General features: G+C 59.1%; 1 protein-coding gene and 1 long non-coding RNA gene across 2 annotated transcripts; both read right to left on the reverse strand.

Annotated features, from left to right (window-relative positions):
• Nucleotides 1-3: 3 nt before the first annotated feature.
• On the reverse strand, nucleotides 4-18,868 carry ATP1B1 (ATPase Na+/K+ transporting subunit beta 1). Its single transcript, XM_037167513.2, has 6 exons — nucleotides 18,279-18,868; nucleotides 14,104-14,232; nucleotides 5,413-5,568; nucleotides 3,568-3,752; nucleotides 1,763-1,843; nucleotides 4-1,362 (listed from the first exon to the last, which is right to left on the reverse strand). The coding sequence occupies exons 1-6, from the start codon at nucleotides 18,373-18,375 to the stop codon at nucleotides 1,099-1,101; spliced, it is 912 nt and encodes a 303-aa protein (XP_037023408.2). The 5' UTR covers nucleotides 18,376-18,868; the 3' UTR covers nucleotides 4-1,098.
• Nucleotides 18,869-19,380: 512 nt separating this feature from the next.
• LOC119065437 (uncharacterized) lies at nucleotides 19,381-21,522 on the reverse strand. The gene is made up of 3 exons (XR_005085590.2): nucleotides 21,441-21,522; nucleotides 21,103-21,255; nucleotides 19,381-20,476 (listed from the first exon to the last, which is right to left on the reverse strand). It is a non-coding gene; the product is annotated as an uncharacterized LOC119065437 (long non-coding RNA).
• Nucleotides 21,523-25,926: the final 4,404 nt, after the last annotated feature.

Genomic DNA, 25,926 nt, shown 5'->3' on the forward strand with positions numbered 1-25,926 from the left:
GAATGAGTTCATTCTTTTATTGTCTGTCGTTTTCACTGACTGAATACAAGTCAACGAGAGCACTGCACTCCTGGCGATTGTTACACACACGTTAGGGCACGGAGTTTGCACTGCAGACAACATTGAACACCGGTCTGTGGGGCACTGCATCGCTCTTTATAAAGTCCAAAATAAAGGTTTATTTTTCAAACAAGTGACTTTGGTTTATTTCATACATTACACTTCTTCTTGCAGGAAAAAAAAATAAAATTGTACAACTGCATAAATATAAAATTCTTCCACCATGAAAATGGTCAAAACATTCACGAAGACACGGCACCAGCGCGTGATGCCTCCCGGGAAAGGAGGGAAGGAAGGAAACGCACAGGCAGATCCACCGGGCCGGCTCCCCGAGGGCCTGGGACGCAGCGGGGGCCAAGGTAAGAGACGGCCGGACCGTGTCCGGTACGAACACAACACGGCCCCTCACCCTTCCGCGTCTCTCTGCAGTGTCCCCAGACATTCAAAGGGCGGTTCCCCCGTGACACCCCCACACCCCCCAGCCCCAGGGAGGGGAAGAGAAAAAAGAATAGACCTGACAAACACCACAGGAAAGACTATGGAGTGTGTGAAAAAGGGTCGTTGGTGGGCCGATACCTGTGAAAGAGCCACCCCCCCCAGAGAAGTGCCATGCCAGTGCCACCCCCTCAAGTATTTACACCGTGGACAGCGAGCCTCGCTCACGTGAAGTAGAAAACAGACGGGGAGACATGGCTTGGAAGTGACCAGGGCTACACCGAGTGACACACACGCGGCAGCAACGCCTAGGGCCAGTGACACCGCTCACTACACGTCAGAGTGGAATCATAGTTTACAGTAAAAAGGGCACGTCCCAAGGCTCAATTTGTGTTTCTCTGTTGTCATTTACAGTAGAATAAATATTTTGTTGCTATTGCTACACTTTAAATTTACATTCTAACCTAGGAGATGCGGAAAGCTAGTGTAAAGCGGATAGATTAAGTGTAGGTCCCTTACGTATGACAGTTTGTTCAAGACTAGTAGGTTTCTGTATCTTTTTAAACTTTTTAAATGGCTAGTGGGAACGGTCTGTGCTTGCGATCAGCTCCTGACTTCGATTTTCACATCGAAGCGTCCCTGAAAGCGGTCCTTCTCGCTGTACTGGATGTTCTCGCCGAACGCCCGGCACTCGACACGCACCTCCGTGTCCAGGGTAAGGTTGGTGAACTGCACGGCCAGCAGGGGCTGCAGGTACTTGGGCTGCAGGAGCTTGCCGTAGTAGGGGTAGTACTGCAGGGGGAAGCCCGGGTAGCCGCCCAGGCCGAAGTACTCCACGGCGCCGACCCGCTCCTTGTCCTCGTCCCGCTGGAAACGAGGAGGAGACAGGACATCAGACCCTGGGTCCCGGCCCGCAGACGACCGGTGGGGGTGGGCACGGTCACCCCCAACCTGCCCTGCCGCACCGGTCCCAGGAGGAGGTGAACACTGACCCTGGAGGGCACCGGGGGGACCCGATGCCCAGGAAACAACAGGCTTTCGGCCCGGAGGGCGGGCAACGGACGGGTGGAGGCGTCCTCGCTGCACAGACCGAGGCCGCCCCACCCACCGCCTCATTCTCCTGGCACTTCCCCCCGCCAGAGGCTTCGGCTCAGCCACAGAGACTGCTTCCTGGAAGCAAGGTTTCCTGCTTCCCCACCAAAATTTTACCCCCAGCTTGAAACAGCCCGCCCGGCCCCCCATCACCACGCCCCCCGAGGCCCCTCACCTTGCCGGTGCACTGGACGGGCAGCACGTAGGGGTTGTACTTCGCCCCGAGGGAGTTCTCCAAGGACTCGTTCTTGGGCGGCTAGAAAGGAAACGCACCTCGGTCAGAGAGTGTGTGGACCGCGTGTAAGTCTCCGGGAGAGGACACGAGCCTGTAGCCCAAACCAGCAACACGCTGGTCAAGGTAAGTGGACTGACGCCACGACACGACGGCAGACGAGCGAGTGTCCTGACCCGCCGAGGGGCGGTCGTGTCCTGATGCTGCTGGACGCAAAGGCTCCCGAGCTCTGGGAGGCGGCCCGGCCCCCGGTGGAGCTTCTGCTGGGAGCCCGTTGTCACCCAAGGACCCTGGGAAACAGGAGCCGCCCAGAGCCAAGTTCCTTGTTCGAGGAGATTGTAACAATCAGAAGGGAGGTCGACGTTTCCGTTTCTGTAAAACTCAGCTTGCCTCCCTGGCCACGAAACAGTGACGCACCCTCCCCCTCCAGCACCAGCCTCAACCAGACCTCCTTTTCCTGTGATGTCCAGTGGGGGCCCTGAAATTGGGGAAGCATTTCTGTTTGTTAGGGAGGCCCCATCTGCAAAGAGATAAAGGGGGCACTACCCTAAATGAAGTGCACTTCGAGAAGTGCTGTTGGAGCAAAGCAGCCAAACCCTTCCCTCCTGCACCTGGGGCTCGACTCCACCCGCTCCCCTGCTGCCGCAGGCTGGCTTCCAGCAGCCACACCTGCACCTGGGAGGCGTGGTATGAGGCCCAGGCAGAAGGGGCAGTTCTCTGTCTCCGCACCCAACTCACACTCCCAGTTTCTGCTCTGATTCGGAACACCAGCGAGTAACTATCGGGACGGAACTCTCCTCTCCGCGAATGCTCTGCCAGAAATCCGCGCATCTTTAAAAACAGGAGGATGAGACTGGTGAACCAGAGAGCCAGATTCCAGAGACAGGAAGCCCTGTCCTGCAGGTCGGTGCACAGCGCCAGTTCCTCTCAGGACAGATGCCACCTCAAGGTGACGGTGCCCACGTGGGCAACCAGGGGGGGGACCAGACCTGCTGGAAGAATCCACGCTTTGGAAAAGGCCGGCATGATCCACTCACGATCTCGGGGAGAAAAAGTAACTAGTTTTATAGAAGCGGAGACACCACCCATGAGTTTTCCCTTTTTTACGGAACTGCTATCATCTCACCAAATGGTGAGTCTGCCATCCTTCAGAGTCCCCCCCAAAACGCTGGCGCAGCGTGGGCGGCCGTGAGGCTGGGAGCCCACGGGACGGCTGTCAAAGTCTGACTTAGATCTCACCTCCAGTTCAGCAGGGACGTCCTTGCTCAGCTTACCAGTTATTTTTAAAGAACACCACTCCAGCCCCGAGAGCACCAAAACCAGAGTGCAGTGGTATGTGCAAGTAGTTTTGAAATTTAAAAGTATCTTTTCCTATTTTTACTTTTCAAGAGTTTGCATTATACATGTGGCTTCCTGGCCTTTTGGTGAAGACCAAGGGCAGCGTCCGCTCCGACCAGGTGGAAGGGCTCGCGTTAGAAAGCTGCTCTCTGGGGGCCGAGCTCAGGAGGTAAGGCCAGGCCCTGCCACTCAGAACCCTCCCAGCTGGAGAGCACGAGGAGCGCCCAGCCACAAGGGCTGCGAGGTGGGCACGGGAGTCTGCGATGCCGCCCCTCACCGGGCTGCAACACCCTCTCTGAAGCTCTTTCCAACTTCCCCAGACCCTCTGCTCACACCAGTGAAGCACTGTGTCTGGCCCATAGTGGGCCACCCCCCACCCCCAGGGCCCTGCAGGGTGAGACGTCACTCGCCTTAGGTTTGAAGCCCAGGACTCGGTTGAGCTTGATGATGACACAGGGCTTGCCCTCCCTGTAGCCGTACGTGTCGTCCTGCAGCCCAGAGCAGTTGCCCAGCCACTCCAGCCTGAACCTGCAGACCTTCCGCTGGCCCGCGTCACTGTCGAAGGCGCCTCGGTCTTTGAACTCGCTGGGCACGCCTGCAAAAGTGAAGACTCTGTGTGTGCTCTTCCCACCATCCCCTTCGGCTGGGATGTCCGACCCGTGGCCCGGGATGGCTATGCATGCAGCCCAACACAAAATCCCAAATTCACTGAACACACCGTGAATTTCTTTGTGTCACAGTGTATTTAACGTGTGACCCAAGGCAGCGCTTCTCCAGTGCGGCCCAGAGACGCCAAAAGGTTGGACACCCTGCTTAGCGCCCTGCTAAGAAAGGACAGGCGCTTCCCCCTCGTCCCAGCCACCCGTGCTGGGTGGCGCTGTCAGGCTCCGGCGAGCCAGCTCTCGGCTCTTCACTGATGGTAAGAAGGCATTTTACCGAAAGCAACTGCCAGTCCCCACACCCACACGGACTGTTGTCGCACTGGATAATTAGTGAGTGACCTCTGGTCCCTGGCAGGATTTCACTCCCTTAAATGACGGGAACCTGGCCGCGCGTCCCGAGCAGCGGTGGGGACCTGCCGTCAGAACGAGAGTCACAGGGTTACGGCCCCTTTCAGAGCCGGGGTTGTGGTCAGAACTGCCCGGGCTCGGCCTCTGAGGAGCAGGATGAACAGCAAAAAGGAAAAGAATTTTTTTTCCCCTTTCAACTACCATTCAAGGGTTTTTTGTTTTTAATTTCCTTTCAGATTTGAGTTTTTGCCTTTCAAGGCAGTGAGCTCTAGAACCATTTGTTCAACTGAGATACTTTACTATAGCATTTTTTTATTCCCCATGATAAACCCAGAAAAAGAAAAAAAGAAATAGAGGATTCAGAGTTAACAGCAAACATCCTGCGGAATGTTGGTGTCAACACACTTTCTATGTAATTTCCATTCACAAAAGTGCCTCAGTTCACTTCCTCGGGCCTTGTAATTACGGAACACTCAGAAACCTTTAAGTTCTAATGAGAAAGTCTTGGTGAGATGTTCCTTGTAACTAAGTCTTTTTTTTTTTTTTTAACTTAAAAAAAAAAAAATCAATGTGGGTCTTGCCTCTTGTGGGTCCCCTGCTGGGAACTGGCCTGCAACCCAGGCATGTGCCCAGACTGGGAATCGAACCGCGATCCTTTGGTTCGCAGGCCCATGCTCAGTCCACTGAGCCACACCAGCCAGGGCTAAATAAGTCAGTCTTTTCAATGTGACTCACGATGGCTCTCCAGCCCACATTACGACCAGGGAACACTCTGCCCCATAAAGACCTGGGCCTGGTGAATGCCCACATGCAGTCAGAAGGCCCCACACGACCGAGTAACCCCGAGGGGCACTCGTGCTGGTGGGGAACGCAGGGCGGCCCAGGGCCGTTCCCCGGGGGAGGCCCCGCGCCCCCTGCAGGGAGGGCTTGCGGGCAGGGACCTGCGACTACACCCTGCTGTGCTGCTCACGGGCACCCGGACCCAGAACTGAACTGAGTCTGCGCAGTGGAAGGCAGAGCTGTCTGGTTTTTTAAAGTAAGACTTGTGGCTACATTGTTCCTTCCATGGTATCCAAGCCCAAGCCATCTAAAGTCTTCCTACTTTTAAAAAAAGAAGTGTCCTCTCAATACGGCCAGAGTTCAATCTGCCCGTCACTTCAGGAGGATCGCTCAGTGATGACACACCAAACAGGAACGGGAAATGTGAAGGGACCGACCTCGAATGCCCGGAACGGGCCTACTCACTGCCGCAGTCTTCGAAAACCATGTCGTCCCGCTGGGCGATGTCCTTGTACTTCTCCAGGAAGCGGATGATGTTCGTCACGTAGGCGTCGTAGCTCTTGGGGTCGCTGGGGCGGAAGGAGATCTCGGTCTTCTGGATCTGGGGGACCTGGGTCAGTCCTGGACCGGGCAGAGGCAGGAACAGCGTGCGTCAGTGGGGAAAGGGGCACCTCCAGACGCTGCTCCTCCCCTGTGGCTAAAAGACAGCCGTCCTCACGTTCTTCAGGGCACCCGGGCAGACGGGATGCCAAGGACACAGTTACAGTGGGAGTGACCTCGAGGGCGAGGTTTGAGGACGGACACCGGTGAGGCCAGACTGACCTCTTTCCGAGTACCCAAGGGGGCCTTGGAGCTTCAAACGTGGGGGAGTAATGGGGCCCGGCTTGGGGGCTGGTGGGGCCATTTCACCCATGGCCACAGCTTGAAGGAGGGACGTGGAGATCTGGGGCCAGGCAGAGGGTGGCCTGAGACAAATGTCATTAGGAGTGACATTAAGAATCATTTCAAAAGGATGATGTAGAACTGGAGCAATTCTGGGGACAGTGCTGTCACCAGCAATGCACAGTCTCAAGGGAAGTCAGCAGAACTCACCCATAAAAAAAAAATCTTCCAATGACTATAAACAAAGGTTACTACAATTGAAGCTTTTCCAATGCTCCCAAACCAGAGAAAACTGTGTGGCCATGGGAATTTGGGTGGGCCCTGAAGAACCCTTCCCCACATCACATCAGGAAAACTGGCACTGTGGTCACTTACAGTTCCACGGGCACAGGGACGAAAACGACAGAGACCCACAAAAGTAAAACAGCGAGGCAAGCCCAGGCGGGGAGAAGCCCCACCCCACCAACCCCTGGGACCTCAAGCTTGGGCAGTAAGTGCCCAGAGCCCCACCCCACTGCCAGGACAGGGCCTGCTAGGGGAGCCCTGGTGCCATGAGCTGTAACCAGACACCTGCATCAAGGCCACCTGCCTGGACCTGCAGGAAATGCAGGGGCAGGCCGGGCAGAGGTGTGTCGGAGGAGGTGGGGGGAATGGGGGACCCCTCTAGAACACTCCTGGAGTCGAGAGAACAGAGAAGGGAGCCTGGAAGGGCGCTCAGGCAGGCCCGGGGGAGGCTGGCACTCGGGTGCGGGAGCGCTCAGAGGTGATGCCTTCCCTCTGCCAGGCAGGGAGGGGAGGGGGTTTGCCCGAACCTCTTCCAGGTGTTGCGGGGGGGGGGGGTAGCAGGAGACAGACGTGGACGAAGAGAAGATACGTGTGCACAGGCTAGACAGTGTCCCCAGCTGGGGAAAGAGAAGGCGGGGGACAAAGAGCGTGGAGACCAGGGCAGCTGCTGTCAGAAACATCAGTGTGACCAGCGACAGGCCACCGCAGCCCACCAGGAAGCAGCGCAGGTGACACAGCAGAAAACGAAACCCTGGTGTGACGTCCCTGAGCTGGTGTGAGACGTGGGGGGCTTCGCCCAATGAGCTGCGAAGAGGAAAGCGAACCCAGAAGGTCCCTTTGAAACTAACCCTGGCAGGTCCCAAAGTGCACGGTGAAGTGGACCCCTAGTCCTGTCCCCTCTGGCTGGCCTGGGGCCAGCGCCCCGCCCCAGCGCCTGCCTCTCACTTCCTGGCTGCTCGAGGAGGTCCCACCTCCCGGAGGCCCCCATCCCTCAGGCTCTCCCGGATGAGGGGGAAGAGCGGGGCCCACAGAGCACTTCGCCTCCCCCCACGAGGCCAAGTCCAGGGTCTCCACTGAGAGACCAGGGGGCCCTGTGACAGCCACAGTCCAGCGGCTCCCATGTAGCGCTCTGGGCCTTCACCGCCCAAAGACGACAGGTAACTGCGTCCTCCCGATCCCCAGGGCTGTGGTCGAAGCCGAGTCTGTGCTCCGGCAGACTCGGGCCTTTCTGATCAGCAAGCGCCTCTGCTGTCAATCATGGATGATCTGATTGATGCAAATTGTAGATATTATCACATGCAGAACAGCACTAATGGCTCAGGAGAGACCACAGGCCACATGTTTCTCTACACGGGGCCTCAAGGAAGCAATGAAAGCTATGGAATCACACGGCTCGATTCTCACCTGGGAATCGCCGACCCTCCAAGCTGACATGCAGCGAGAAGAGTATCGAAGGGTCTAGACTTCGTTTGCTAGACAGAAGCACCGTGCCTGGGGAGGCCGGGAATGCAAGAGGGGACCCTGGGCCCTGCTCGGCTGGGTCAGCCCTGGGCCAGAGCCCCTACCCAGCCAGAGTTCCCCTCCTGCAGGGTCCCCAGGACCCGCCAGTCTCCGCCTGCTGGGCTGCCCTAACCGGGAGTGTTCCCTGAGAACATCTCCTCCAAACCTCTTCTCCAAGTGATTTCTCTGAAGTCACTAAATGCCCACAAGCAGCAGCTGAAGGACCCGCCACCTGGTGTCTGCGTCCTTCACGTCATTGACTCGACGCTCCAGACGAATGAGGAGAGGAACAGGAAGGGAACTGGATCTGGCGACTCGGATTAACGTTCTGCCCCCCAAGCGGTGCTCCCCAGGGCAACAGAAACGGCCCCTCCCGCCGGGGTTCTCCTCCATGTGTCTACACCGGGCTGGACACTTGCAGCATGCCCCTCTCTGCACTGCCTGCCCCTTAAGGGGTCGGCTGTAACTGCGGACAGGGAGGAGTTCTGTCTGCAGCAGCAGCTCCGGGAGGCCAAAGACAGTAGAACACCCCACCGCTGGCCGGTGGTGTCAAGTTCTACTCCAGGCAGTGGAGCTGAGGAGCGGCCTCTCCCAGCTCCTGAGCTGCAGCTGACACTCTCGGTGCTGAGCTCTGTCCGGCCTCGCAAGTATGACCATTTGCCTGAAATTACATACTGACTGTGCTTTAATAAAGTCCCCTAAGAACCTGAAATAACTGGGATGCAGAAATGTTGGTGTTTGGTTACGTAAGCCGTACGTAAGATTTGGAAACCTTTGGCTCCTCGTTGCTTCTTAGAGTTACACGTGCCTTTCCCCTTGGTCCCCAACTCTTGAGAAACAAGGAAAACCCTCAGTCTGTGGCTTTGGCGGGTGTTTGTAGGAGGAAGGGAACCCCCAAGTAAGAGGGGAAGGAGAAAGGTAGCTTTTCACTAAGTGTTTTGTTTCCAGATGTTTACAAAGTGTAGCAGGTTTACATCTTCTCGATCTGCTTGAGTCTGAAGCACTTAGAGAACCCACGCCTTCAGCCTTGGGACAGAAACCCCATGAAACCTAGCACACAGAGAGGGGTCCCTGTTGGGCGGTCTCTCTGGGAACCACGAGACACGGCCGGAACCGTGTGGGCCCACTCATATGTGGGCTTTTCCAATGCACTGGAAACTTTTTTGGAGGCTTGTAATTTGAAAAAATTCAGAGGAGCAGCTGTGTAGCCTAGAACTATCAAAAAAAAAAAAAAGAAAGAAAGAAAAAGGTATGTCACGAATGCATAAAATTTAAGTACATCTTTTCTCATTCTGATTTTCTTACTAACACCTTTTCTCCAGTTACTTTACTGTAGGACTACGTCACGGACACCACATAACACTCAAAACGTGTTAGTCGGCTGTTCCTTCCAGTCCACGGCAGGCTATCGGTAGTTCAGTTTTGGGGAGTCAAAAGTTGAACGTGGACTTTCGGTTGCACAGGGGAGTCCGCACCCCTAAGGCCTGCATTGTCCAGGGTTCGACTGCACTGCAGATGAGCCTCCTTTCCCACAGACACCTCAGGGGGGCGCCCACGTGACCACCAAGGGCACAGGAGGCGAAGGGCGCTGATCGGTGTGGGGGCCCCCCCGCACTGGACACCTGCCTGCCGGGTGTCTCCCGGGCACTGCGGGTCGGGAAGTGATTTCCAATAGAAACCCGGGGGCGTGTTTTATAGGCACAGATGAGAGCATAGACTCTCATCTATGCACAGTACACACCTAAACACACATGTGCATGCGTACACTGATACATGTGAACTCGCATGTCCCATGTCCACACACACACACTTTCTCCCTCCGAATGCAGCTAAGATATTTCCAGGTTTTATCTGGTTTTTAACTTTTGTTTTGCCTCCACAATTCAGTATCAATTCACCTAAAAACAGGGAGGGCGCAGGGGCAAAGGCACCCCCATCCCTTCTGGACACCAGCTGCCCCCGCCTGACCTCCTGCCTCAGGCGTGGCTTCAACGGCGTCCAGGGGTCGGCCAGATGCCACTGTCCCTCAAAGGGTTAAAGTCCTGGGGGGGGGGGGGCGGGAGCTGCCAGGCCCCTCTGCACCCGCCGGGGACGTTTGGAAGCCCTCGGCAGACGGGGCCTTTCCTCCCGTCCCGGCTAAATGCCGTCGCCATGTCCTGGGCGCGCACCCTCATCCCCGGGAGAGCCCTGGACAGGGAGCGTCTGCCTTACACGAGCACGTGTGCTCAGACAGAGGCACGGCTGTGCGCTTGGTGCGGCTCACACTGTCCCTCCCAGGGCAAGCACGACTTTCACACAGACACGAAGAGGCCAATCCCCACTCGTATCTGACATGAATCACGCGTGTCTGTTCAAGGCCAGACGGAAGGACGAGCACGGATGCACACTCGCCCTGTCCAGACACGAAACGTGGCATCTGCTCCGTGGCCGGCACCCTGAGACAAGACTCCACCTGGGACCCGGCATCTGAGGATGCCTGTTCGGGCATGTGTGTGGGAGAAGGTGCGCTTTTGGGTCGGAGGCCACCACCTACTACTTCCCTGTTCCCCTTCGTCTGCCCGAGTCAGGTGGGCCCCCGGGCCACGGGTTTCTGGGACAAGGGCACCGAACCCCAAAACATGAAGTGGCCACCCCCACCGCATTGCACCACCTGGAAAGAGAGACCCTGAGGCCTGAGCCCTCCCCTCCTGAGCGCAGCAGAAAAGCCTCGAGTGAAGCTCCGCAGACTCAGTCCCCTCCCACCCGCGGGGGATGGTCACCCGGCCCTATCAGCAGAGCTCACCACTCCACTCATGTTGCAAAGGAGCAAAGCCCACTCTCCCACGGCTCCGAGAACAGGTCAGAGCCGACCGCCAGGCTCCTCGTGCCCCCAAGCAGACTTACTAGCTGCACCCTTGTCTTTAGAAACAAAGAGCAATGTGGGAAGGTGACGAAGCCACGGAGGCTGGGGACACTAAGGGACAAGAACTGGAGTCTGCCAACCTAAAGCCTGTCTCCCACATGGAGTCTGGGCAGCAGCTTCCATAAATCCCGCCTGCCCCCTGTCAGAACCCTGGCCCCCCACCCCCCAGGCCCGGGCTCAGAGAAGGGGCTCCATCGGCTCTGCGGGTTCATCTCACCAGCTCTCAGAAGACTGGTGCGGTCTCATCAGAAGTGGCAGGAAAATGCCTTCCTGGTGCTTTGAGAAAAACAATTCCTCCAAAGTCCAGTGAGCCAAATGGTCCCAATCCCCCCCAGAAATGTAAGTGAAAGAGCCGGGCACGGTGCAGATTGAAAGACAAACAGGCAGCTGTGAGTGTGCCGTCTCAGGAATCCCGCTCGTGCTGAGACTGGAGTTGCAGTGCCTCGGACCCTGGTGGATTCTAAGGCAAGATGCCCCCTCTGTCCACCCAGAGCAAACCCAGGCCCCCGGAGGAGCCGCGTGGTCTGCTGGCTTCACTCCCCCAACCCTCCCACCTCGGCTCTGGTCGCTGTCGCATCAAAACCACGACCATTTTAAAGATGCTCTTGCAGCACCTCAATCAAAACAAAAGCCGCCCCAGCCGCAGGACCAGAACACACGTTCATACCTGCTTAGCAGCAAGCCAGGCAGCTGGGACCTCCCCTGGACCCGCCGAGTGACATACAGTGACCTTCACTCATGGCACTGTTGCCCAGTGAACTGGGGTGGGGGCCGAGCAGGTGGCGGGGCCGGCAGCGAGGAGCGAGCGTGAGCTGGGTGTGCAGACGTGCCTGGGTCTCTCACCTGCCAAGGTGAGGGTGTGAGACACGTCTGCTGCAGCTCAGAGGCGCCAGAGCTGGTGTGCACAGGACGGAGGAGAACATGGCTGTTAACAACGGCCTTTTCCTGCCTCGGCTCGCCTCGCACGCACTCACCTCACCAGGCCTCCCAGGGCGCCAGTCCCGCCGTACAGATGAGGAGACTGTGGCGCGGGGAGGCGAACAGTGCACAGGATGCTGGGGACCGTGACCAGGGCCAAGGGCCCCCTTCCTCCTCGTGCTCACGGGCAACGGCTCAGGGGGCCAGACCCACGTCCGGATTCAGGTCGGGTGACGGGAACCTGCCTGCCAGCAGGCGGCCATGCTGACCCCTGAGAACAGCTGCTGGAACCGTCTCAACCTAGGGTCCCCGCCGAGGCTGTGGCCCTGGCCCCAGGCCCCGGGGGCGGGTGGGCCCAGATATCCGGGCTCCTCAGGGCTTCGTAAGGAGTGTCCCCGGCCCCTCGCTCAGGAAACTGGACCGTCACCCATTTTTCCTTACGTTTCCCTTTCATTTCATAATTCAGTCCTGACCCTTTCCTATTCGGCCGGTCGGCGGACCCTCACGTTCCGCACGCCCACCCCACCCGGCCCCATCTGAGCTGCGTCCGAGCGGAGAGCGGATCACAGGCGCACACGGGCCGGCCTGCTCGAGAGCCTCCGCTGCCGTCGGCGACGGCTCCAGCAGTGGAACCCCGTGCCCGGTGTGTTGCCCTCGTGAGGTGTGCTTGACTCAAAAACAGAACTTCCCTCTGTATCTTCAAAGCAGAGGCTCAGAGATACTACACTGAAGCCCAATCTCAGCCAGACTTCTCCTGCGTCCGTCTCCGTGGAGACGAGGGAGGGGAAAGAGGGATGACAATTCAGGTGACGAGATGAGGAAACTAGAGGACCAGGCCTGTGACTCAGACCAGAGGACAGGAGCGCATACTTCCAGAATGAGCCACAGGCGATGTTGCTTTGGATGAGCGACTCCGTCGGCCGCAAGGACACTAAATATAGGGGCTGAGGGTGTCTTTTAGGAAGGGGCTGGGGGGCGGTGGGGTGGGGAGGACCCAGCACCGCTGCTGCCACCACCGTGCACTTCCCAGCAAGGTCACCTGCAAGGTCCCCACTGAAGAAGCAGGCACCCCAGCCTCTGCCCATTGAAAGTGAACGTCCATTTCTGCCACGGCCCCTGAGGAACGTTTACCTCCCACAAGAGGCTGACTCCCCGAAGTCTATTCGGCCAAGGACCATTTTTTAAACATGGGAAGTGAAAAACAAAATGCTTGACTTTCTGGTCAACTGTGGCTTTTCGTTAAGAATTATTGGAAAATAGCATCACAATTGAAAAACCGCTTGTAGATGGCAAAACAAACAAGGGGACCATACAAATCTAAGTGGCAGTGACTAATGCCGCCATAAGGAGCCCTGACAGAAGAGGACGAGAGAAGCCGCCCCACTGTGCGGGCACCAGGGCTAGCGGGCAGCGTTTCCCAGACTTCTCCCTGCCAACGCCCCCTCCAACCCCCCGCCCCCCCAGACACCTGTCTTCGGGAACCAGTGGCTGGAAACGACCGGCTCCCAAGAGCAGGTTTAGCCCTTTTCCTACACTTCTGAGGTCTCTGTCCCCCAAGTTTCTACAGTCCCCAAGGTCTCTGAAAATACCGGGGGCTTTCCTTACATCAGAGACCACCTGACCTGGGGCTAGAAGGCAACACTCGCCACCTCCACGCTCGGAACATTTTCTCCCAAGAGCCCTCCACACACCCAAGGAGGTGCCAAGGAGGTGGACATGACGAGTCTGCCGTGGCAGCCGTGTGTGATCACGGCTGCTCGGTGCCAGGAAGGCGGCCTCAGGATTGTCACCTCCATACAGCTGTTCCTCAACAGCTGCCCAGGGAAACCAGAGAGGGAATGCGTCATTGCCACCCCCCCCCAAGGTCATTTATGAGGAGAGAACCCGGAAGTTACTCAACCTCTCCTGGCCCCCGAGGGCCTCCCGACCGTGACTTTTAAGAGGCAGCCACGCTGGTGGCTGCTTTGCTGTGCGGGCCGGTGTGGGCACACAGTGCTGTACAGACGGGGCCAGACTCTCGGCAACGACCTGGCAGCACGCCAGCCCCAGCAGGGCACACGCATGGCACCCGGTGTCTCCTAGAACCTTTGTCAGCCTGGTTTTCAGAGCAAAAGGACACAGTTATGCTGTGGAGCACGTCCCAAAAGCCAGTGAATCAGACTCAGAATAAACGGCCATAAGTACTGAGAACTGGAGAGACTGCTTTTGCTCAAGGTCAAAGTACAAGTCAAAAGCAGTTGGGAGAGTGGACCCCGAAGCCCTGACTCTTCTCTGTGGGCGAAATCAGTTCGCCTTCAAAACAGCAGGAGCAGACACGGTGTTTAAAAGGGTTCTTCTGAGTCACAGTCCCCGAGAGAAAGGGAAACTGTGTGGGAGCTGGCAAGGCCCTGGAATGGGCCCAGTCTCACCCCTGTGGGCACCAGGGACGAGGGGACGGAGGCAGGCCGTCACTGGGGGCAGGCGGGGTGGGGCACAGGGTCTGGTGCACCCTTACTTCCCCTCCCCCCCAACCCGGAGCTTGAGAGAAGTTCTCAAGAGACAACAGGCCTGCAGCCCCGGGGCTCTGCTTGTCCTCCTGGGGGCTGGGGGTCGTGTCCTGCATTACCCACAGCTGGCAGAGATTCCCCCCTCCCCGGGCCGAGAGCATGCGCATTCCAAATTCACATTACCTGGCGGGGCCACTCGGTCCTGATAGGTGGGCTTGAACTCACTGATGGTAAGCAGCATCACCTGGATGGTTCCGATGAAGATGCCGGCCAGGCAGCCGTAGAATATCACGTAGAACAGGAGGATCTTAACTGCAGGGAGAGCAGACGCAACACGAGGCTGTGAGCCGTCGCAGGCCGGGCATGCCGGTCCCGCACCCTCCGCGTCAAGGTGGCGCAGGGCCGGGGGGCACGTGCGGCTAGAACTAAGATCCTTTGTAGGAAAGAGTTTTATTCCCTGCGTTCAAAAAGAAGTTCCTGGAGGTCGCCAGGGAAATCGAGGGCTGCGTCTGCGCACACGTGCAGTGCGTTGCCCACAGCAGCAGGCCCCACAGAGACACACCAGCCTTACAGCCCAGCCTCTCTGCCGCCTCTCCAGACACACAGACGCTGGGACGAGCCAGGCATGCCCGGCGCCAGGGAGGCTCTCCCGCTGGGCACCGTCTCCCCCTCTCTGGTGCTCTTCATAAAGCACCCAGTCTTTCCCATCCAGGTGCACCCAACCAGGTGCGGAACTGCTCCCGTGAAAATGGCCGGCACGTGTTTACTGTGTCTCCTGAACGACGGCTGCCATGATGATGGACTGCAGAGTCTGTCTCCCGGGAGGGCAGAGGCTGAGCTCGCTGAGAGAGCAACACACCCAAACACCCAGGGCCCCGGGGCCAACCACGCTGTCCCTTCCTGGTCTGCAAGTATTATCTCCTGCTCAGCTGCACAGTACCAGGCTGTGCCAGGCAGGGCCTGCAGGCCAGACAGACATGTCGACAGGAATGCAAAGGGGCAAGCAGTGAGCGCTGAGGGTAGCAAGTCCCCACACGCCTGCACAGAGAAGCCTTTGGTACCATCTAGAACGTCAGACCCCAGGCGTTAGTTGCTGGGGTCCTTGGGGGGAAAGCTACAGAACAAAAGCGTCATTGACAAGAAGTGAAAAAGGGCGGTGGGAGGGGCGGGGGAGGGAGTGGGTACAAGTGCGGGGCATCAGCCCAACTTTCCCATTAGCAAAGAATCACGCTAGAGGGCTGTTTAAAAAAGCGAAACATACATAAAACCGCACCAAAGAGGTTGGTCAAAATCCTTCCCAAAGAAGGGGAAAGGCAAAGAAAGAAGAAAAAAAAAAACCCGCCAAGCCCACATGTCCCAGAACACCAGCTGCCCAGCCCAGCCGCCGCCTCCCAGCAGGGCAAGGGTTAAGTGCTTGCTGCCTCTGGTATCCAGGCAGCGGCAGGCAAATGGCAAGGCTGTGACGTCAAGAGATCTGGAAAATTTTTCCAGCCACTGCTCCTAAGAGGTGCAGGGGCTGGTGCAGCACAGTCAGAGAGCGTGGCTGTAACCTTTTTTTTTTTTCCTGATGCCCCCACCCAACTGACACTCTCCGCTTTACCACACTTGGCGCCTCCGACCGCGTCCAGGACATTTCTGTACTCATCCCGGCCAGACCCCAGACGCCTAAGGCTAACAGCACGGGAAGGTCCCTAACCTAACGGAGGCCACCGTGGAAAACACACACATAGCCCTGGAAAAACAAGTTGCTTGCCAAGAACACTGGTTACATATAGGCAGATGTGGCCTTGCTGGTCTGCCTAGTGCTGGGCCCGAAGAGAAGTGGGTTTTCCTCTTTTGCTCTGAAAAATGGGCCCAGGTACTGAGGCGAGGCCACCAGGGGCTGCTCCAAGGGAAAAGCTGGACAAATGGTACCAGCCAGCCAGGGGGGCTCAGAGGGCAAGCGTTAGAGGCACTTTCCCTTTAAAAAAAATACAATATAGAGGTTTTCTAATTAGTGCAGGTGGTGGCAGGGGCGGGGGGGGGGCGGGCAGAGGACCCTCCAAAGGGCCACAGGCAGAAGGAAAAGCAGGCCCCTGGGCCCAGCGGTAAACATGAAACCCACCAACACCTGTTACCACAATAGAGTGGTGGGCAGCACAGGTGGCCTGTGTTAACTCAAAAAGGTGGGCGGCACAGGTGATCCGTGTGCTATGATTTCTCCAGCAGGTGACAGGCCAGGCTCCCGCATCCATCTTGGTGAAAATCAACCAACAGGCAGAAACAAGCCAAGGGCAACCTGCCTGGGCCCAAGGGCACGGAGCTGGGCCCGGTGCTAGGAAGGTGGCACCTTCCCCATCGGAGGCACGACAACCGCCACCTCCTCCGCCTGCCAGAGGCTCTGTCCTTTCTTATGCTGCCAGGAAAGGGCAGACCTATCAGCACCAAACCGAACCTGGACTGTTAGCCCAGGAGCCACCCTGGGAAAATGGAAGGAGAGGTGAGGCGGGCGCACCAGAGTGTGGTCTGCAGCCACAGAGCATGTTGCCGGCTGGGGGCCCAAGACACAGATACTAACACATTCTTCCCCCCCATGTGGAGGTGCCACCCCATTAAATGTCGGCTTAAAGAACAAACAGTTCCACACAGCCTTACCCTCTAATGCAAACATTGTTCTGGAACCAGAATAAGGAAAGAAATATATTTTATGAGGGGGGTAAGCACTAGAGGGCACATTTCACAACACGCCTGGAGTCAGTGTGGCCTCAGCCCACACAGAGGCGGGTCAGACCACCTGGGCAGGGAGGGCTGATGGGCTAGGGACAGGGGTGCATTCCGCAGTGCCCCCCCCCCACTCCAGGCCTCCCCAGAGTCTGCAGCAGCTGCGAGAAGACCGCCCTGGCCAGGAGCTGTTTCCCCCACCCACACCAGGACTTCCCAGTTTTCCCCTCCACGCTGAGAAAATGCTGGGAGCTGTTCTCGTGCGAGGGCAACGACCCCACTGGAGAACAGCGTCCTCCACGTAAAATAAAGCGTGGAACACCAGCTCGGAGCCATCCCTGTGTTGACCAACACATAACATGGCTTGGGGACACCCACGCTACCTTGGAATGAGGTTTCACCTTGACTAACCTTGAAGGTGATGCATTATTAACCCTTCCTTCTGCAATCAAGAGGGGCCCACACTGGAGGCAGCATTCCCCCCCCCTTACAAAAATCATATATTCCAGCTCCTTCCATTTCAAAATGTCAGCCAAGCACTATTTCCCTGACTCATTCTGCTGATGCCCACAGATTCCCCCAATCAGCAGCCTGCCTCTGCCCCTCTCCAGGGCTCCCTCAGTGGCCGCAGCGGTGGTGCAGGTGGTGTCCCTGATGATGGTGATGAAGATATCTGGGGGGGGACAGTGATGCAGGAAGGGGGAGTTCCCTCCCTCTGGGCTGCGGGCACCAGTCACAACTCAGATTTGCCTACGACTCTGCCCTTCAAAATGACCTTAAAAAAAAAGTCAGCCTTCAGGTGTAGGGAGCAGAAAACAAGGTATCCAATTTTCAATAGGGGTGGGGGGTGGAGGGGGGAACATATCCAGCCGAGCAACAGGCTGCCCCAAATCTTATGATGCCCATCTTTTGCCTTTGTGCCACCTCTTTCTCAGACGAACCCTTCACCATAACCAACACAAGCTACTGATTCTGCATCTGTCGGCGGAGACATGGAAATCCACCAGGCTTTGCCAGGTTCCCGGGCCACGGCTGGGAAACGCAGCCCTGCCGTGGGGCTTCACGGGCCATGTCAGGGCTTTGAAGACTCCAGGGGAAGTCACAGGGGTCTCTGAGTACCGCTCGGGCAGACATACTGCAGTCTGGATGGACACCCCCCCCCCCGCCCCCGCTGCCCCGCGCCCAGGAGGTACATATTTAGACTAGAAAGGGCTTACAGCACGCAACCTCGCCTGCATTAGACGTGATTACCCCCACGAAGTTCTCTCATCCTCAAATCTCGTTTTGTTTTTTGCCTTTTTTCTTTCTTTCTTTTTTTTTTTTTAAGGACTTGGGGCATGACCTTCGGGAGAGGCACATCTACTTTCCCAGTGGCTACCCATTCTCAGCAGGGAAAGGCTCAAGCGATGCTGGGGCAGACTGCAAATTACCAAGACAAGACCGCTGCAATACAGAACCCTGTGCCCGGCGCGTTCGGCCCCCACCCTGCGCGCGTCCCGGGGACTCTGCATTCCGCACAGGAAGATAAACCCGGGGAACGCGACACCGGCCAGCCTCGCCAGCGCGTCGGTGCGGAGCGGTCCGCAGACCCAGTGCAGGGGATGCGCCGCCCGGGAGAGGCAAGGCGCTGGGGAGAGCGCTGCGGACCCCGTACTTACACCAACTGCCACCGGTCCTGCCCAAAAACTCCTTCTTCTCTGAGTTCCAGATGAATTTCTTCCAGCTGCCCTCCTCCTTGGCTTTTCCGCGAGCCATGGTGGTGGGTCAGCAGCTGCCGCGGGGGCTGCGGATGGTGTGACTGCGGCGTGCGCGCTGGGTCCTCTCCGGCTCCCGGCCCGGCTCTGCGCAGGCTGCACCCGCCGCTGCCGCTGCGGCGCTCCGAGTGCCGGACGCGCGGCGGAGCGGGAGCAGCAGGGGGAGGAGGGGGAGGCGGCGGGGGCGGAGAGAGGAACCGCGCGGGCTGGGCGGCTCCGAGCCCCGCACCTATTGGTGGGCACGCGGCCGCTCGCGGGCTCCCTTTGGTCTGCCACGCGCTCCTCTCGCCCTTGGCGTTCCGGGGCTCCGCAAACCCGCAGCTGCCACTCCCGCTGCCACTGGGGACGCGCGCGCGGCCCCCGCCTCCTGTGACCTCTGCAAAGACAGAGGCCGGGGCTGAAGAAAGTCAAAGGGAAGGACGGACGAACGGACTACGGGCCTACACTCGTGCGCCCACCACGCGCCGCGGAATTGGCGCACGGCGCACGCTCTACCTTTACTTTATACCGCGCCGCAGAGGCACGAGACCCCGCCCACTAGCGGCCCGGATGGCCAATCGCGGGCGTGAAGGGGCGGGGCCTCGGGCCCGAGGGGGGCGGGCACAGGCCCGCACAAAGGAGCCGCGGCGACGGGCTGGCGCGCGGGGGCGCGGAGAGAGGCGGCGGGGACGCGGGGAGCGCGCAGGTGGCGCCGCACAGCGAGCTCCTCGCTCTCCGCCTGGCGCCCACCAGCCCCTTCTGTTGTAGGGTGTCCTACTCCTGTGTCGCCCGGCGCCCCGTGTATGCCCTGGGACCCCGGCCGGGCTCTCTTGATAAGGCCCCGCCCCACACTGCGCGCCCGCTCTCCCCGCGCGCTCCCGGCCTTCCCCGGCCGCAGGTTCCCCCAGTCCTAGGCCGGGGCAGGGTGGGGGAAGGTCACTCCGGGACGCCCGCGAGTCGGGGACTCTGCCCGGCTCCGCCCCGCTCCTTCCCTCCCCCCTCCCCCGCCCCGCTCCTGCACCTGCCGGCCCCTGGGCGCTCCCCGCCGCTGCGGTGGAAGTTCCGGCCCGTCCCTCCTCTGACCGACCGGCTGTGCTCCGTGCGGGCGGCCTGAACCACCTCAAACAGGACACTTGCCAAACCCACCCAGGGCGCCGCCGGCCCCGGGGCTTGGGAGGCGGAGGAGACCGACCCACCCCGGCGAGTCTTCCCCGGGAAACCAGTCGCACTGCAAGGCGGTTCACGCTAGTCTAGACCCCGGGCAGCCACGTCTGCACGTGACCCGGCCACCGAGGGCTCTCCCTGGTACCCAGGCGGTGGCTGGTGTTCTCACTGATGTGCTTTTACGCCCCCTTGGGGGGGTACCGACCCCTTTGCTGGGCTGTGAATACCCTGGGACTAGAGGGATTGCGGAGAGGCAGCTCAAACGACAAGATGTCCCGGGGCAGTGCTGGGCATGCGCCCCGCTCCCATCCCTCTTCCCCTGTCGCTGGGAAGCCAAACTCCTTGGTTTCGTCTCCCTCGCTGCTCCGCGGAACCCCTGAGCGGCTTCACGCGCGCCTCTCAGGACAGTGACACAGCAGAAAAAGGCAGGACGCCTGCGCGGTCACTGCGGAGAAGCCCCATCCCGGTGGGGGGCAACACACCCACCCGGGAAGAGCAGGTTCCCCGGCCCCGCGTGCAGGGGTTACCCAATAAAGTGATGCTCGTCTGGGCCGCCTTTCTGTGTCCAAGGTCAACCCTGCAGATCTAAGGACAAGCCCGAACTGAATCGCGCGCCCTCTCTCCCACTAATCTTTCTCTACGCCCACCTGCAAGACTGGGGCACCCCTGAAAATACTGGAAATTTAGGAAAGCGCAGCCACCCAGCCCAAAAGGGGCTGCTGCTCGCAGGGCTCCCTCAAGGGCAACCTTCAGAGCGGCGTGTGTTGAGACAGGAAGCCACCTGCCTGTCCCCGACAGTGTTTATGTTGGCAAAGGCCCCCCCCCCATGCTGAAGAAACGCAGGAAGAGGCTGCACCTGCCCAGGGAGGCCGCTGCCCTCCCAGCAGAGGCTGCCTCAGGGAGGGGTTTCAGCAGGACAGGTCACTCACAAGGGCAAGTGTTTACTGGGCGCCAAGTACCTGTAAGAGGGAAGAAAGCTGGTAGGCGGGCGGGACCAGCAGAAAAAGATGAGCGGGCGGAACGGGTAGGGAGGGGTGGAGGGGGGTGTGGGCCGAACCTGCGCACACTCTCCTGTCCACCCCTCCATCCCCCACCCGCGATTTCTGTCTGTCTGTCTCCCTCTCTCTCTTCTCCAGTCCACGCCTGCTAAGACGAAGTATGTGGAGACAGGCTCGGAGAGACATTTTTAATTAGAGCCCCATTTTGTCTGTAAGAAAGAGTCCTGCTACCTTCGCTCTCTAGGGCTGTAGCCAACACCAGGGTGACCTGGTCTGGCTAGGGGGAGCTTTCTCTCTCGTCCTTGACCTACTCTGGGGGACACAGCTGCCCCTTCCCCCCATTGAATCTTACCTCCCCACCTCTGCTCACGCTCCCTCCCCTGCACGTGAACTGTTACAAGGCCTCCAGTTGCTGCCTTCCCAGGAGGCAGCCTCTCATTCTCAACCAGCCCCTGCCAGGCTTCCCAGGAACCTCCCCACTGGCCCCCCAAACCCCACACTGCCGCTAGTGAACATGATCACAGACTTGTGGGAAGCAGCGTTGGACTTCCCAGCCCTCTAGACCACCCTGAAACTGTATTACCCACCTCACTGCATCCCCACAAAGAGCCACCGGGAGCAAGAGGGGCCTGCATTCACACTCCCAGAGTCAGAACAAGCCAGCTGATGTGACCTTGGACAAGTCACTGGTTCTCTCTCCGGCCAGTTCGGTCCCCGAGTTGTAAAAGTGGAGGGCTAACCTGTTGGAGGGTCAAATGGGAGATTGGGGGGGGGGGAAGTGCCTGTGCATAGCAAGAGCTATTAAGTAGCTAGCTGAATTATAATGAGCTGTTTCCACTTGACCTTATCGGGCCTTGGGGCTGTCACTGCGACTTTGCCACCTCCCCCCACCCCTCCCTGGACTCGGGTTCCCTTAGAAGCTCACCCTGACTCATTCCCCAACCTCTCTGCCGCCTTCTCCCTGGCCTCGCAGCGTGGTCCCCGCTCCGTGACCTCCTCTAACTCTAGTAATGAATAACCCGAGCACACCGTGTTCCTCGGGGTGGGCCGGGCCAGGCTGCTGTGCGCAGGCTGCTCTAGCAGCGGGTTGAAAGCGGAAAGTGCAAGGTTCTCCGGAGGGAGGGGGGCCTCTGGCAGGTGGAGCTGTGTGGCTGGGGTGGGTGGGGGAGGTGCGGACCGCGGGAACCTGGAGAGCCGCCCACGGAGATCCAGCGTTTCTCTGCAGAAAGGAGGAGGCAGGAGTTTGGAGGCTCGGGGTGGAGGGAACAGTTTTTACACCTCTTTTCCTCTGCAGGAGAGGGAGGGGGGCTGGGTCTGTGGGGTGGAGGCTGGATCCCTGGATGGAGGGCGGCCGAGAGCGGCAGGTTAGGAACCTCTGTTGGGGGGGGGGCGGGGATGGATGGCAGGTCCTCACCCAGGAAGGGGACTGAGATGGAGCTGGAGCGTCACCGGCCTGCAGAAGAGGGGGATGACTTGGCAGGCTGCAGGAGGGAGATACGGATGTGAAGATCAGACCCTCCCACCGCCCCCCACCCCCAAGTAGCCGGCCTGCGGCTCTCTGAACCCCTCGGCCAAACACAAGGCATTCTGCAGCCTGCACCGCAAAGGCCTTGCAGGGCTGAGCCCGTTCAGGGTCGCGGCAGGCTCACACACAGAGGGGATCTAAGTGCCGAGCAGAGCGGGGGAGGGCTGCCTATGGCAGGGTGACTCATCTCGGCAGCAGGAAGTGTGCGCAGGGCTGGGGAGCAGGGCTCCACGGCAGGTCTGTTTGCCTGTGGCCAGTGAGCAGCCGCTCTGCAATAAAGGGCAAGGGCTGGCGGCGGGGGCCCGGTCACCTGGCGGGACGTGGGTGGAGGCCTGGGGATCAGCACCTCTCTGTGTCCACAGCAGACCCTGCTTGTGACGAGAAAGCATCATTCTCTGGAGACCAGGGGCCCTGAAGGGGGACAAGTACAAAGGCCCCTTCGCTAGCCTCGTTCAGGCGCTTTCCCGTCCCCTGGGTCTGGGAGAGAACGCAGCATGACAATTAAAGAGGGAGGCAGGGAGCTGCTTCGGAAGGACCCCTTGGTCAGGCGGACTATTCCTGCCCTCTGTGGAAGGGACAGGTTGCTTTCTGGTCTGTCACCTGGGTCACCAGGCCCTGACTGGCAGACTTCCAGAAGCTGCTTCCCCCTGACCTCTCTCCTACCCTGTAAGTCGGAAGAAAGCATCCACGGCGAGGTGACATGGGCTGGGGTTTCTCTCCTCATCCCCTGTCCTCAGCCAGTTTGTTACGAGGAGTGTGCCTGGTGGAGGTGACTGCAGTGGGCGGGGGGACGAGACACACGGAGGGGCACGGGCTGTCCCGGGGTTGGCCCTGTGATCCATGGGTGGTGGAAACGAAGCTGCAGAATCGTAAGACCGTCCCCGCAGCCAGCCTGCCTCTCCTCTGCACTTCCTCGGCGTGGGTAAGAGGGGCGGTTTGCTTGTCCCCTGGAAAAACGTCTGGTGCCAACCGGCATGTCCTCCAGCCAGGGGTGTCCAACCACGGCCTGCGGGCCACCTGTGGCTCAGGACAGCGGTGAATGTGGCCCAATACAAAATCGTAAGGGTGCTTAAAACATGATGAGACTTTTTGTGTGTGATTACGTGTTGCAATGTATTTAACAGGTGGCCCAAGACAACTCTTCTTCCAATGTAGCCCAGAGATGCTTCAAGGTTGGACACCCCTGCTAAGCTTTAAAAATAAAGTTTCTTTCTAGAACTTTCTGTCTGCGTAAATAGGTAACAAGCCCCCGGTGTGGGAGTCCCCTCCAAGAGGTCTCACTGGCCTTGGGGGCAGATGTAGATGAGATTATGGGGCATTTTCTGATCCTTTTCTTGCTGGACCACTTAAGTTTTCCAGAAGTTTGAGAAACACTGGTTTGCTGGTCGGTTTAACTCCCTCCAGCCCTTCACTGAGACCCCCCAGGTGGTAGGCAGTTGCTGTGGGTGAGTTCTCTGTGGGCAGTGCTGGCGGTAGTGACCACCGGCCGGGTCAAGGTCAGCCAGCCTCCAGTCGCCTGTCTCCAGTGGCTGTGCACCCCCCACCTTGCCGGGAAGCATCCCGCCGTGGGGAAACTGAGCCAGAAGCTAGCTCCTCTGCATCACGGCTCAGTCTTCCTCCTCTGCCGGGAAGAACGCGGTACAAGGCTCCTGCGGGCGGGCACTGGCTCTCCTGCTGCCCTAAGTTTCACCTTTCAGAGTAAAGCATTCCCACCGTCTATAGCCCTCCGGCAAGATGGCTTCCAACCCTCCCCAGCATGCTCCGCCCCTTTGCGCTGTGCTATCTCCCATTCGCTGATGCGGGAACCCCGGTTCCAAGGAAGGCAGAGTCCAGGGGAGCTCGTTTTTATGGGTGAGCTGGACACTCATTTCTACCCATCGCCACCCTCCCAACGCCAAGCTGCCGTGGCCTGCTGAGACCTCCTGAAGGCGGAAGCCTCATAAATGTTCCAGAGCCTGCCCCTCCCCTGAGGCCTAGCCCAGGGGCAATGGACGGATACACTTGGAGCATCAGCGAGGGATGCTGGTCCCTGGGACCTTGGACAAAGGGCTGCAAATAGCGGCCTGCAAGGGGCTGTGCTGAGGGTGCTGCTGGCCTGGGGTGGCTGTTCTGGGTCCGCCCCCTGACCTCCTCAGCTGTCCCCAAGACCCTGAGTGCCTAAAGGCAGGTCAGCTGGCCCAGGCTCCGAGGGGCCTGCACTCCTCACAGCCTGCCACTGAAGCCCCTTGCTAACTGGCCAAGGCTGACCCCACTTTTCATCTGGCTCCAGGCAGAAGAGTTGGGTGGGACCAGGCCTCCCCTCCACAGGTCGTTGGGTTGGGAACCCTTCACATCCACTGGACGAGGCTAGGCCAGGGAGGAGGGCCCCTGGCTACTGAGCTTTGGGCAGGCAATGCTCAGACGGTCAGGCACAACCACACCTGGGACGCAGAAGCCCGCCCACGCTGTGACCCCGGCCAGCTTCTCCTCTCACTGAGCTCCTTTACACCCCCGTGTCATTCTGGAAACACTGCGTTTTAATGTAGCTGCCCTGTAGGAGCCAACGTGAAGGGACGGAATGAAGAAAACACTGCTTTGCACTTATTTTACTTTGGGGAGGAGCTGGGAAGCAGAGAAATGCTCCCTCAATTTTTTTTTTTTTGCATAAACTGGATTGCAACTTAATTTATACTCATCTCGGTGCCCTAAAGAGAAGGTCGTGACGCTCTAAAGGAGAGAGTCCTACAGGCGAACTGGCTGTTGGCCTCACCCGTCTCTCTGCTGCCTCGCTTGCTGACGCCGTTTCCGCACGGATACCCCGCAACCACCGTGTTTCCTGCCCACGCTCTGCGCGGGGTCGCGCACCCCGCCAGCCTGCGGGAGGGCGTGTCCCCTTTGCTGAAGTTGAGGGGCCGCATCCCGAGTACACCTTGGCCTTCTGTCTGGTCCCGCGGCCTGCCCTCCCCCCCCACCCCCCACCCCCGCAGGGTCCTCCACTTCCTGGGTCTACAAGCCATCAGCGTGCCTCGCCTCACAGTGACGCACCAAGGTCAAAGCCCCCCTCCCCCCCGGGTCACTGCAGCCTGGCTCCCCCGCCGTCCCATTAGGGTCTGCACTGTGGATGACGCCTACGTCGCCCAAACACCCCAAGCAGATGCTGTGCCCGGTGCCCACTAGTGGGTTTTTTCCGTTTTCTACTCTGTAGGACCTTTTTAACAACTTAATGAGAGGTCGGTCCTTGCACTGGTTCATTGTGCCTGTCGCCTGCACCCAGCTGAGTGGCGTGCAGATGGCTGGCGCAGTCTGTCTGCGGGGGTGCGTCTGGAAGAGATCAGCGTCTGAAACGGTACACTGAGTAAAGGGGGTGGCCCTTGGGGGTGGGGGGTCCGAACAGCACAGAGAGGCTCTGGGAGGGCGAGTGCTCTGTCTCGGCTCAGGCCCCGCCATCACCCTCCTGCCGTGGACACCGACACTCCTGGGCCTCGCAGCTCAGACTGACCTCATGCCCTCTGCGCCCCGATTCTCAGGACGTGGGACTTGCACTGAACCGCAGCGCGGGCTTTTCTGCCTCCCCGGCCTCTGATTAAGGTGGGTAGAGAGCGGGCAGGTAGATAACAGACCAGATAGACGGGTACAGGTCTCCCGTTGGTCCTGTCTCTCTGAAGGACTCTGACCAGCACCACCCTCTTGGTGGTGTTGTCACTTTGCCAGCCAAGCCGCCGAGTCGCCCCCAGATTCAGTCCCTGTGGGGAGAAGGAGGAAGGACGCACGCCCACCACCAGGCCCCAGCGCCTCTGCAGGCGGAACACGTGCCCGCCCAGAGGCCGCACGTGGCCCCGGGCGCCGCGCATGCGCGATCCTGCCAAGGCGCCTGTGCTCAGAGCTGTCCCGGAGAATGTCAGTCTTC

The sequence above is a fragment of the Artibeus jamaicensis genome, unplaced genomic scaffold (assembly GCF_021234435.1).
Source record: "Artibeus jamaicensis isolate MK-2021 breed Jamaican fruit bat unplaced genomic scaffold, CSHL_Jam_final scaffold_625, whole genome shotgun sequence".
Taxonomy (NCBI): domain Eukaryota; kingdom Metazoa; phylum Chordata; class Mammalia; order Chiroptera; family Phyllostomidae; genus Artibeus; species Artibeus jamaicensis.

Coding starts and splice junctions, on each gene's coding strand:
- ATP1B1 (XM_037167513.2), bottom strand. CDS start 18,375: ATGGCTCGCGGAAAAGCCAAGGAGGAGGGCAGCTGGAAGAAATTCATC. Junction 1,844..3,567: donor TCCTGGGCTTCAAACCTAAG/GCGAGTGACGTC, acceptor TTTCCTTTCTAG/CCGCCCAAGAACGAGTCCTT. Junction 1,363..1,762: donor CCGTCCAGTGCACCGGCAAG/GTGAGGGGCCTC, acceptor CCTCGTTTCCAG/CGGGACGAGGACAAGGAGCG.